At 44.8% G+C, this 12647-nt stretch overlaps 3 protein-coding genes across 3 annotated transcripts; 2 read left to right on the top strand and 1 right to left on the bottom strand.

Annotated features, from left to right (window-relative positions):
- Positions 1-2139: 2139 nt before the first annotated feature.
- Positions 2140-2773, bottom strand: AO090102000535 (uncharacterized protein; the record flags this gene model as incomplete). Its single annotated transcript, XM_023236772.1, has 3 exons — positions 2140-2495; positions 2575-2611; positions 2765-2773. 3 exons carry the CDS (start codon positions 2771-2773, stop codon positions 2140-2142), a joined length of 402 nt encoding a protein of 133 aa, XP_023091863.1.
- A 465-nt stretch (positions 2774-3238) lies between these two features.
- Positions 3239-5819, top strand: AO090102000536 (TFIIH/NER complex ATPase/helicase subunit SSL2; the record flags this gene model as incomplete). The annotated part of the gene is made up of 3 exons (XM_001822640.1): positions 3239-3266; positions 3318-3428; positions 3484-5819. The coding sequence occupies 3 exons, from the start codon at positions 3239-3241 to the stop codon at positions 5817-5819; spliced, it is 2475 nt and encodes an 824-aa protein (XP_001822692.1).
- Positions 5820-9403: 3584 nt separating this feature from the next.
- AO090102000538 (questin oxidase family protein) lies at positions 9404-11182 on the top strand (the record flags this gene model as incomplete). The annotated part of the gene is made up of 5 exons (XM_023236771.1): positions 9404-9764; positions 9797-10129; positions 10205-10564; positions 10624-11034; positions 11088-11182. 5 exons carry the CDS (start codon positions 9404-9406, stop codon positions 11180-11182), a joined length of 1560 nt encoding a protein of 519 aa, XP_023091864.1.
- Between the last annotated feature and the right edge of the window lie 1465 nt (positions 11183-12647).

Genomic DNA, 12647 nt, shown 5'->3' with positions numbered 1-12647 from the left:
CGAGTCATCCAATGTCTATTCCGTATACCGTACATCACGCCAGAACGAAGGCTTGGTCTAGCTTTCTCAGAATAGGGGTATGTTGGGCCTGAGAGATACCCAGCTTATCTTGGCATTGAAGCTTGGGAAACAATTTCAAGGTTAGTTGTTGACTCATTGATTGGGGAGTCATCAGGCAGACAAAAGGACTTCGGCGTCCGTAGAGCTGCGGCCTTCGGATGGGCAACTGCCGCCATCAGAGCACTTGATGACGAACCCGATGTCAGGTTCAACCGTTCAACATTTAGGCGCTGCAGGTATCGAATGATGAGACGGAAACGCAACTACCGCGATCACCGCCCGTGTTCCTGGACTCCATCGGCCCCGCAGTTGGATTTAATCGTCTGTCTTCGGAAGTGTCGCGACCATTTTTGCCCCTCCATGGCGTGAGTCTGCACATCACGGAATTCATTCACCGTTAGTTTACGTAGTGGCGGTAGCTTGTCCACCCCACTAGTTGAAGTCTCGAGAAAGAAATATTCTGGCTGCTTGTTATTATTTGGTGAGGGGTAAGGACTATGTCTCAGCCCTTTAGAGTGCAGTAGTATATATAGTGTACAATGTACATGTATACATACTTAATTAATACTCTGTAATTATTGTAAAGTGACTCTCGGGTTGCTCTTCCGACCCCCGATAAGACGCTGGGTATGGTAACATCCGTATCGTTGCCGTGTTCTGTTTCTTTCTTTACCCATGGCATCATTTCCTCGAGTGAAAGACCCCGCAGAAGAAAGTCCCCACTGGGTCGCAACAAATCGGCCCACTCGGCTCAGGTGCTCAAATCTATAGGGACTCAGTCAATACACCCATCATTGTATCACTCACCCTCTTATATAAGTAGTAGAAGAACCCCATCCCTTGTCCTTTCTCAGTCCTAATTAAAGTTGGATTTAAAATACTCGTGACCACTACCAAGACTGGTTTCTGTCTATCCCCCACTACCATCGAACATATCGGCGTTTGCTATTAGATCTAGAACTTCACAACTTCGCTACACCTATAACACACGACTAGTATACTAGTACCCTGCACTGCAAGATGGCTATCGCCGTTCGGTTCGTCCGCCCAACTATCCGCCATTTCTCTGTTCGCCGTCCGCAGCCAGACACTCGCACCTCTCGATTCGTCACCACTTCGTGTCTCTTCTCGGCGGTGGTGCTACCATTTGTTCCTCCAGCCCTGGAGAGCTCTCGCGCTAAAAATACAGACGGTCCCAATTGCAATAAGTATGTTCTCGACTTGCCCATACTCTGGTACACAGGAACTCGGTTGCTGATTGGCTGACCTTTTCTCCCTAGGCCACACCCGCCGCTCTGTTTCCATGCCCGTTAATATGTCGTCTCGGTTACCATCCCCGAAGGGGGAATCTGTCATCGGTACCTGACATGCATCGGGACATTTTCCGTATTATCACCAACCTTCTGATGTTACGACCTTTCTTTTTTCCCTTGGCTTTGTTATCACCATTCCGGGTGGACTTGCAATTGGTGGGCGTACTGGCGTTGATATTCATTACACCACAGTATGGAATCCGTTGTGTGAAGCGCATCTTCTGGGACGGAGTTTGCTGGCGTCGTGCTCTTTTTTACTTATCAGTATTACCCATTTCTAATTTTGTTCTCTTGGCGGGTCTGTATGATTGCGAACATCGGGGACCTGCATACCCTCTCTATCAGAGAAACGATGCATACATGCATCCTCACCACAGCGACCATGCCAACTCGATCGAAAACAAATAACCCATGCTCCCCTCTGGTAGGGCAGCGGAGTGATGGTGTTGCTGCAGTGCAGAAATGAACCATGACAGTTTTATGTACCTTACACAAGGGGCAATTTTGTCGAGTCTAATTCACTGGATGAATGTCCAAATGAAAACAACATTTTGATTCCCTAGCACAACCTGCAAAATATATACCACGAATCCCCGCAAACTTCGCAAGCTTTAAGAAGTCGAGCAGCTCGCAAAGTATATAATAGCACGATATGATACAAAGCCATAGCACACTCTCGACATGCGCATATGACGTTTTGCCATCTCTATTCTTCAGGGAAAAATTAATCCCCTCTACAAGCCCTTACGTATAAAAGTGAACGCGCTCAGCTGAATCGATTGCCTCGGGGAGGTCGGAACGGTTGAGCAGCCTCGTATTTTCCTTTCTCCAGCACCCGGTCTGCTTCGGATTCGGGCTCGTGACGAGTTGGGGCAGGATCGTGGCTGGCCTCTGCGCTTGGTGAGGCTACATCGTCTGCTGCGCTCTGGAACTGCGCCATGTTGGCCCGTTTCAAGCTAGGGGATTCGGACGGGGTCGGGACTTTCTCGTTGTAAGTCGACTGGCGTCGGTACTCGGCTTCCATCTGCGCGAGCTTCGATTTGCGCTTGTTCTCTGCTTCATATCGAGCAGCTCGGTCCGCATTAATCGATTTCTTAGCGAAATAATAGGCTCCGCCGCCAGCTGGTTATCGAAGTTAGTCGTGGAGTACTTGAGTGCAATTGCTTGTCGTGAGACATGGGGCGCTTGGGAGTCCTCTTACCGACGCAGAGAGTACCCCAGCCTACCCTGTGTGCCGACAGCAAGTCAGTAATCTACGTTCCATGTCGCCCGGAAATTGTGAAGCTTTGCAGGTGGTCTCCCGCTCACCAGGTAGATCGGATCTATAGATTTCCCAAAACACTGTCAGCAAGCCTTCGTGTCTCGTCTGTTTGCAGTTCTCATGGACCTACCGTATTCATTTTTTATTATATGTGCGGATACCGAGATTGGGCAAAAAACAATCCTCAATTGAAGAAAGTGAAGACGGAATGGAAACTACGTCAACACTCGGCCGAAGGTCGGCAAAGCTCGTTGCTGTGCCACCGACCAACCAGCCTCCACTTCCGCCTTCGCCACAGCTTTTTGCCTCAGGCTTTAACAACATCGGAGTAAAGTCATCGATCTCATCGGATTACATCTGATTTTCATCTCCTTCACCCTTCTCTTGCCCTACATCCCCTTCAGCCCCCTTATCGCTTCCGGCTTCTTTCAACTTTACATCAGCTGGAAGATACTGCTCGTATTACAAAAAAGGAACCTTTAGATTTGCTTGGAACTTTGCTGAGGCGCTGGTAGCCTCGGGGTATGCACACTCGTTTTGGCATAACATCGGCACAATAGACAATAGACATCGGTTTCAGGGGATTATAACACAATACAAAATAATGCCTATTAAGCGCAAGGCAACCGACAGTATGATTCCCACCCAGGGATCAGGTAGATGACAGGGCTGACCTTCGTTAGGCGGTCGGTCAAGTAGAGCTTCGAAGCGTGCGACCCCGGTACCTGACATCCAGGATGTCGATAGTAGCGATGAATTTTCCGAATACGACCCAAAGGAAGATAGCCTGAATGGTATTACAAGTGGACTTCTTGAAAAGTAACCACCTAGGTGCTGACTTACTTCAAGAGGTTGTCGACAAGTTCTCCCTCGAATCGTTCAGTAACAAGAAGAGCTCTGCCGTCCAGAAGCAAGATCCAAATTTCGGCTACAAGGACTTTTCGTCGCTCCCTCTGAAACCGGATCACGCAAACCGTCCGCTATGGATCGACCCTTTGAAAGGAACCATCACGTTGGAGAGCTTCTCGCCCTTGGCTCCTCAGGCGCAGGATTTCCTGACCACCATCGCCGAACCGCTGTCACGTCCGACCCATCTGCACGAATACAGGTTGACGGGAAACAGTTTGTATGCGGCTGTCTCGGTTGGTCTCCAGCCTCAGGATATCATCAACTTCCTTGACCGGTTGTCGAAGACGCCCCTCCCGGATACAATTAAATCCTTCATCATCGATTTTACGAAGTCATACGGAAAGATCAAGGTCGTGTTGAAACATAATCGCTTCTTCGTGGAAAGTACCGATCCATCCATGTTGCAGATGCTTCTGCAGGATGAAGTCATTGGGGCTCAGAGAGTTCAGGGCGGGTCGGCCGGTATCATCCAGCAAGCTGCTCCAAAGATGGGTGGACTTGTTATCCCTGGTACCAAGGATGCAGCAGGAGTGAAGCAGAGTACGGACCAGCAGCAACCGGCAGATGATAACCAAGGAGAGAAGCGCCAGGAGGATGATTTACTTTTGGCCATTCGCGATGAAGATGATGATGAAGAGCAAGCTCAGGTTCACAGCTTTGAAATTCCGAATGAAGCAGTGGAACCTGTTAAGGCCCGCTGCCAGGCAATGGGGTGTCCAGCATTAGAAGAGTATGACTTTCGGAACGACGAAATCAATCCCACTTTGGATATCGACTTGAAGCCGCAAGCTCGAATTCGAAGTTATCAGGAGAAGAGCTTGAGTAAGATGTTCGGTAACGGACGTGCTAAGAGTGGTATCATTGTCCTTCCTTGTGGTGCCGGAAAGACCCTAGTCGGTATCACGGCTGCTTGCACTATCAAGAAGGGCACAATAATTCTTTGTACTAGCTCCATGTCTGTGGTCCAATGGAGAAATGAGTTCCTGCGGTGGTCGAATATTGACCCAGGTGATATTGCTGTTTTCACCTCTGACAACAAGGAGAAGTTCCGCAGATCGACCGGTATCATTGTTTCGACATATTCAATGGTTTCCCAAACAAGAGCCCGGTCTCATGACGCACAGAAAATGATGGACTGGATTCAATCGCGTGAATGGGGTCTAATGATTCTTGATGAGGTGCACGTGGTGCCTGCATCTATGTTCCGTAAAGTTACATCGGCTATCGCGACCCAAAGCAAGCTCGGGTTGACTGCTACTCTCTTGCGTGAAGATGACAAGATTAAAGATTTGAACTTTTTGATTGGTCCGAAGTTATACGAAGCGAACTGGATGGAACTTGCGGAGCAAGGGCACATTGCCAAGGTCCAATGCGCTGAGGTGTGGTGTCCTATGACTACGGAATTTTACTCGGAGTATATGAGAGAAAAATCGAGAAAGGCAGCTTTACTCTACATCATGAATCCACGGAAGTTTCAAGCTTGCCAATTCCTCATTGACTACCATGAAAAGCGTGGAGACAAGGTTATTGTGTTCTCTGATAATGTCTATGCTCTTGAGCGTTACGCGCTTAAGTTGAATAAGGCGTACATTTATGGTGGCACTCCCCAGAATGAGCGTATGCGGATTTTGGAGAACTTTCAGCACAACGAGCAAGTCAACACCATCTTCCTGTCGAAGATCGGAGACACATCCTTGGATTTGCCTGAGGCAACCTGTCTGATTCAGATTTCATCACACTACGGTTCCCGTCGTCAAGAAGCTCAACGGCTGGGCCGAATTCTGCGAGCTAAGCGTCGTAACGACGAGGGCTTCAATGCATTCTTCTACTCTCTTGTTTCAAAAGATACGGACGAGATGTTCTATTCTTCCAAACGACAAGCTTTCCTTGTCGACCAAGGCTACGCTTTCAAAGTTATCACCCATCTTCAAGGCATTGAAAATCTGGAGGGACTCGCTTACGCAACCCCTAGTGAACGACGCGAGCTTTTACAGGAGGTCATGCTGCAAAATGAAACGTCTGCGGATGTTGAAGCCGTAACTGATGACTTGTTCTCTGAACGTTCTGGTGGTCCAAGGGCTAAGAAGGGAGCCGTCAAACGCAGTGCAGCTACCCTTAGCGGCTTGGCCGGTGGAGAGGACATGGCATATATTGAGTACAACAAGAGCAGGAACAAGCAGCTGAAGGACAAAGTGGGACACCATCCACTGTTCCGCAAGATAGAGCGGGAGCGTCAGAAGAGGAAGAAGGAAATGGAGGAATTTGGCATGCATTGATTGAGATGCCAGCGCAGTTCAGATGGAAGCCAGTTTCGTTCATCAGATTGGTACTTTTTCTCCTGGTAATAGGGTTGCATTGGTCATATATCTGTTTGGAAAAGCAGTTTGCATCAAGTTACGAAGTATACATAATAAACATACTATAATTTGACAAATACCTTCCATATCCATGTATATGATAAGTTCTTACAAATGGCACTCAGCTGAATAGTTGGCATCGAACAATATCCCATGGACAAGACCTACCTCAGTGACAGGCTCAACAAGATTGAATTTGACCGACCGCAGCACCTAGGACCAAGTATATACACCCTGGGAATCCCATTCAAATCGAACAGAAAAGCTACTTGGGAGGCTACCGAGACAGCTACGCCTGTCCTCCGTTCCGCCCTTTCTTTTCATCCATATCAAATATACCCCGCACGAAAGCTGACAACAGCGATGATTCCCTTGCACCAAGCCTGGTTTCTATAGCCGTTAGTTCGCCCTGGCTAGAATGTACTTCAAGGGTAGGTAGTATACCGACAGGTTTACAGCGGGACAATGGTGCCGACGGTGGGACTGGGAGTAGGAGTCACAGCGGCACTGGAACTGGCAGTGCTGGCACTAGGACTAGCACTGGCTTCAGCGCTGACTTTGCCGTGGGGTCTGTTGAAGATGTTGAGAATGCCTCCCATCCAGTCGGGGTTGATGGCGGCCGGGGCCGGAGCGGGGGCAGCGAGGGTGCTGGTTGCGAAGATGGTGATTGCGAGGGTGAAGAAGCGCATTGTTGCAGTATATTGAGGTTGAATGAGTGGATTGGGTGAAAGTTGTGAGTGAGTGTAGGGTTTTGGAAAGAAAAGGTTATAAAGAAAGAATGACTGGATAGCTTGTTGGCTACTAGTGTCTTCTTGTGGTAGGCCTTGAGTTCTTATATGCTCTATCTTAGTTTATTATTGAAAGGACTGTGCTAATCAATACTGGAGTAAGCAAAAAGGGCTCGCTGTCATTTAGGTCTATAAACAAGAAACACGATAGTAGATCATAGTAATAGTCTCTTCATGCTAAACATGCATATCCATCTTAGTCTTTCCCAGGTAGAATAGTTTCGTCATACTACATGCGTTATCCTCACTCCTCAGGAGGAATAGTAGCAGAATTAAGATGCATGCCAAAGCGAGCTTCTCGATCGAAAGCCTATAAACCGGACCCTTAGACCCACAGACCGTCGATAAATGAATCCTCCGATGTTTGAACAGAAGTCGAGCCAAGACACGTTGACGACAGCTAGCCTTCCGACCATCTTTATCATCTACCTGATACACTCGGCCGCAATAGTTTCTCACACACTAGTCTTCAAGTTTCAGTCGAAATCTCCCGAGGTTATTCAAGACATACACCGGTCTGAGGACCGGTATGCCCCTCTTGTCGGATGGTTTGGGGGTAAACTTCGGTGGTATTGTGTAGCTGGGTCGTAATCTTCATATTTGGCCGTTGAAATGGATCAAGGGTCCCACATTCTATCTTGGGGCAAATCCAAGCATTTTACCCCTGGTCTAGTGCTGCAGAGTCTTTAGCCTAATCGATGTGGGTTCTTTCATAATTACCTAACTATGGTCATTGAGCTGGAGACTCCAGGATTCGTTGGTCTTGGGAACGGGTCTTGGGTTAAAGGGACACGGTTGATAACTGATGGATACCATGATTGACATCTCTTTCTGCACCTTTTCCTGAAGGGTGAACTCTGTGACTAGAAGATCTTAGTACTTGCCTATTACTGTCCTCTGAGGCACAGTACCCACTATCCAGGAAAGGTCGTTATGACGGTGTCATCTTATGAACGAGTTCTTGGCTTGTTTGCGTTATTCTGACTACTCAAAGTCCAAATACACAGGGAAACCACCTCCCCTCTTAGAGCACATTTTCTTTTCTGGCTGATTTGTCCTCTCTACTAGATGAATTGAACTATGACAGGTTTCTGCCATTCGGAGAAGCGGGGCTTGCTAAAGGGCTACTGCTTAAGACTCTATATCCTTATCCCCTTACCCTCATCCCGGACTCAATGGTCAACTAGGATAACAATATGACCGAGTGGACAGTCCAAGGCCGGTGTCATTACAGTTCATACTACAGAGAGCTTGTTAGAGCTTCTTCTTTCCTTGCGTGGATCTCAATGGGGCGATAAAGTATAAATAACCTGGGAATTTTCCTAGTTACAATGACATATTCCCTCTGAGAATACAAATTCCCAGCTAAACCCTAAATAATACCTAAAGGTACCGATAACCGAGGGAGAAAGCTAGGGTGACCCGAGAATCAGCTGAAGCTCGTTAGATGACAACGTTTGCATTGGGAAGCTGAAGGGAATTAGAGACCGCCAAAGGGACCAACCTCAGTGTGTTCACAGAGTTCTTAGTAAGAAACACAGCGTCCTTCGGCCGGGTTTCTGTCTAGATAGCAATACAAGAAGGTACAGCACCGTTGGCATCCCTCCCAGGTGCAGCAGTAGCTATCGAGACCAATACATGTAGGGTGAACTTGTCTTGATTAGTTAGGGCTCAGTTGCTACAGAGCATGTCTACATACAAGGGTTGCCATACGGAAGGCCCATTCTTGATTGATAGACACTTATTGGGGCCCTCGGGGCTGCAAGGTATAGGGCGGGGAATTGGAGAAGTGCTAGATAGAGAAGCTTCATGATTGATGACTTTAAAGTTGGTATTGTTTGATTTAGGTGATAGTACTCGAAGTGGTAGACAGGTGAATGGAAGTTTTCTAGGAGAGAGAAAGAAGAGGGAAGAAAGTCAAAGGGGTCCGTTTATAATCGAAGCTCGTCAGCTTCGGGGGCGCCTCTGGATTGAAGTTGTTCGGCCACCGAGCTGGTCGTTGCTGGAAGATACATAAGGCTATCGAGCTCGTGAGCGAGGCGATCCTTGAAGTATCAGAGGAATCAACAGAGGAGAAATATGACTTGACTAGCTCAGGTGGTACGGATTTGCCCATTCTGTTATTATGCTGGGGAATTCCTGATAGAATGGTATTACAGGAGTATATTATAAGAACATTCATATGCGTACTAGGCTTGATATCAAAGAAAAGCGCTTCCAAGAGTCTTGATATTATCCGATTAGCTCCTAGTATGGCTAGTTGTCTTGATCAATAATTAAATGGAGCGCGTTAGAAAAGCGATTCACAACTACGAGACCACTTTGTACAGAACCTTTTGTGACCTTGAAATGTTCGAGACCGTTGGATTTGGTTGAAAGGTGAGAGCTGTTAATGTGTAAGCAGCCCGATCGAGAAGCGATCCAGACTCGGTTGTGATGTCCGGATTACTAAGTCCTTTTTCACTGCATGTTCAATGAGAAGCAACGAGACAAACAGCTAAAATACGAGAAATTGGTCAACCTTTCTTGAATGATTGGCCCTGGCCTGCATATGACGTCGCTCGGGCGTCGCGAAGCCCCGAAGCCCGACCTTGATCTGCACTTTAACTCACTAGGAGTAGTAGTACTGCCTGTCCCCGCATATTGGAACTAGGTATACTTAAATAAGCTTGCCATAAGACAAGGCTGCCTGGCCATCACTTCTGCCCAGCTTTCATGAATTTGCCGAGGAGGCTTCAAGCCATTCGTCCTCGGGGTTTCCGTTCTCAACGCTTAAGTTGCTATACTCCGGCTGTCCAACATTTGCGGCGCATCTCATTCTCGTCGCTATTCAGCACAATCGCTGCTAAATCTAACTATCGAGCAGCAGGGGTTCGCCTTGCCTCTTCCGAAACCACATACCGTGTCAACGCTCTACGAAATCCAATGGCCACGGCACGGAAGATTGAGCTGTCCACATCTGACTCCGGTGTCTACTCCGCTGGGGTTAGAGAGGACGCTGCTCGAGCTGCTAGCGAAGTCTTGCAGGAGAATCTAGAGAAGCACCATATTTACTTTAACGATTCCGGATTCCACAGTATGTTCGATTTGATACCTCATATTTATCAGTGGTGAAAGATCTCCATGCTAATGTAGCAGACCACATCGTCCACCATATTTTAACCATGTTTGCCCTCGGGGCTTCCCCGGATGAGATTAAGGCTGCGTTTGAAAGAAATAAGAGTTACCAGAGGCCTGCTTTACCGGCCAATGACAGTGTGGTTCAGTCCTTGTATGACCAGGCTCGATTCAAAGAATGCCTTGGCAAACGAAACAATTACCCCAATTTCTTGGAATATTTCCAACGTGAGATTGAAACGAAAGGTGTCGAGAACGTGGTTAACCAATACATTTTCGCCGGGGATGATCTCGCGGAAGATATGCTCGTAAGATTGTTTGGAGGTGAGTGCATGCATATCTCAGTCTAGTTGGCAGCATTCCGTATCTATAGGACTTACTTGTGTTGCAATGCTCTAGGTCTCATTCATCCACTCATCCACTTGGGGTTCGGGATTGAGTTCAATCAGCCTGCCATCGTAGCAGAGGCCCTTGCCCAAGCTGCTACTCATGAGGACTGGACTGGCCCAATGTTTCTCTTACCCGCCGAAAAAGCAGCGGGGGGCATTGGCAAACCTGGAAAGAAGACATTGCTGCAAATCCTGGAGGAAATCCGCAACAATGAGAAATTAGCGAATTCCGCGCATTGGGACGATGAGAATAGGATGAGGGACGGCGTCCTTGTACGAGCACCCGATGAAATGATCAAGCATGCTGCAGAATTCACCATCTCCGAGGATCAAATAGAAGAAAAGCTTGTCGAAATAGTCGACACGGTTGGTAAGTACTTACGAAGCCAGCGTCTACATTAGCGGGTACTGATTGTAACGACATTTCAGCCTACTTCACAGCTACTGCTCAACGACCATCCAAGCAGGTTAAGTTTGACTTCTTCTATATACATGGCATGAATGCGACGATATTTCTCACCAAGTTCATCTCACTTCCGTGGCTAGAGGTGCGCTCCAAGCTACGTCTCCTCGAATGGAAAGGACGATTGAACCTATTGCTATATGTATCTCGCAATACACCCGAGCTGTATCTCAGTGATGTGACTGAGTATCAGGCTTCGAGGACATGGGAGGATATTTTCGCATATGCCAACGCACATCCAAGAGATGATGGACATATTGGTAAATTGGTAAGAGCTGTAGCGAACGGAGAGAGAGTCTGCCGTCCATACGAGGCCAAAGCCAACGATTTGGGATTGACGATCACCGGCGATATGTGGCTGAAGATCGGGAATATGGGTGAGTCGAAGTTGAAACCCGTGCCTTGCAACCTTAGCTGACGACGGATATAGTGATGGATTCAACTTCCGATGAACATTCCGTGTGGGTCCGTTCAACCGGGTTCGATGGAGCGTGGGAGGAATTTGAAGACCGCTCCCGTCTGTGACCGTCTTTGACCGTATGTAGCTCTTGTATGTCTGTATGTGTCATGTCATGTCATGTAGTCAGTCCAACAATTAATGTATATTTCGGTGAGCGAACGTTGTACATACCGAGTACGGAGTAGCCGTCTCTTAAGTCAGCAGACCTACCCGCCCTTCGGCGTGTTGGTTTGCCTTACCTTAACGCCCATGTCAACACAAAATTTAAAGTTATTCAGATTTCTATACAATATCGCCTTGAGTATTTATTTAAAAAAGTAATCTAGAACCTTTTTTATCTATTTAACTAGTCTTTATACTAGACAGATTCTCTATATCTTTCTATTATAGTAATTTATTATATTCTAAAGTTCCCGCTTTTCTAATCTATTTAAGATTCTATAGTCTTTCTATCTCTATATAATTAATAATATAGCGTTTTATATTATATATAGTTAATAGTCTATTATACCAGACCCTTCTCTATAATTTCTATCTATTTTAAGACTTTTAATATCGAAGATATTATTATAGATTATTTTTAAGTTAAGCGACTAATTTAATAGTTTCTAGCAAGCTCTAGAATATATGGTTTAGACGTTGTATAAAGCTTTAATTAAATTCTAGATTACTATTAATAAAGCTTTAGGCTTTACTAATACTTCAACAAAAATCTTATATTATAGATAATAGTAATAAGCTTAAAAATAATAGTAATGGTATTATAATTATTTAAAGCTTTAAAGCTAATTCTAAAGCCTTATTTAAAGATTTAAAAACTAGCTCTAAATTTAAAAAATATATATTTTATTTTTTAAAAATATACTAGATTATATATTATTTAAAAGTCTCTATACAAATAGAATAAATCTATTTTAAGAAATTACTCTTATTATCTATCTTAGCGTTTTTTAAAATAAGCTTATTATTTCGTTTATAATAGAAGTATTTATAGACCTAGAAAGATTATTTATTAAAAGACTATACAAGATATATTATATAAAAAGAAAAATAATAAGATATAATATAATACTATCTATAAAACTAAAGAAATTTATAGATAAAATAAGACTTGTAGCTATTAAAAAGTAATAATTAAACCTTATTTTTAGAGATACAGCACTTTATATAATAGTAAAAGTATTAAATCTAGTCAAGACTAATTTTATTTAAAATATAGCTCTTAGAAGATAGAGTTATTTAATATTTATAAGAAATATCTATATTATACTATCTCTCTAGATAATATACACCTTTAAATATAAAATATAAAAAAAAAATAAAACTATTTACTATAATATACTCTATTACAGAGATTAATTCCCCTATTTTTTTTAAATAGATTTTCTTTTACAACTCGTATAGATATTATAGTTATAACTTTTTAAAACTTTTTCTATTTTAGTTAAAAACCGATTTTATTAAAATTATATATATTTTTAAAAGAAATCTATTTAATAATAGACTCTAGATAATTATACTAGTATTGAA

Source organism: Aspergillus oryzae, chromosome 4 (assembly GCF_000184455.2).
Source record: "Aspergillus oryzae RIB40 DNA, chromosome 4".
NCBI classification, from domain to species: domain Eukaryota; kingdom Fungi; phylum Ascomycota; class Eurotiomycetes; order Eurotiales; family Aspergillaceae; genus Aspergillus; species Aspergillus oryzae.
This window is presented reverse-complemented; position numbering and strand designations above follow the sequence as displayed.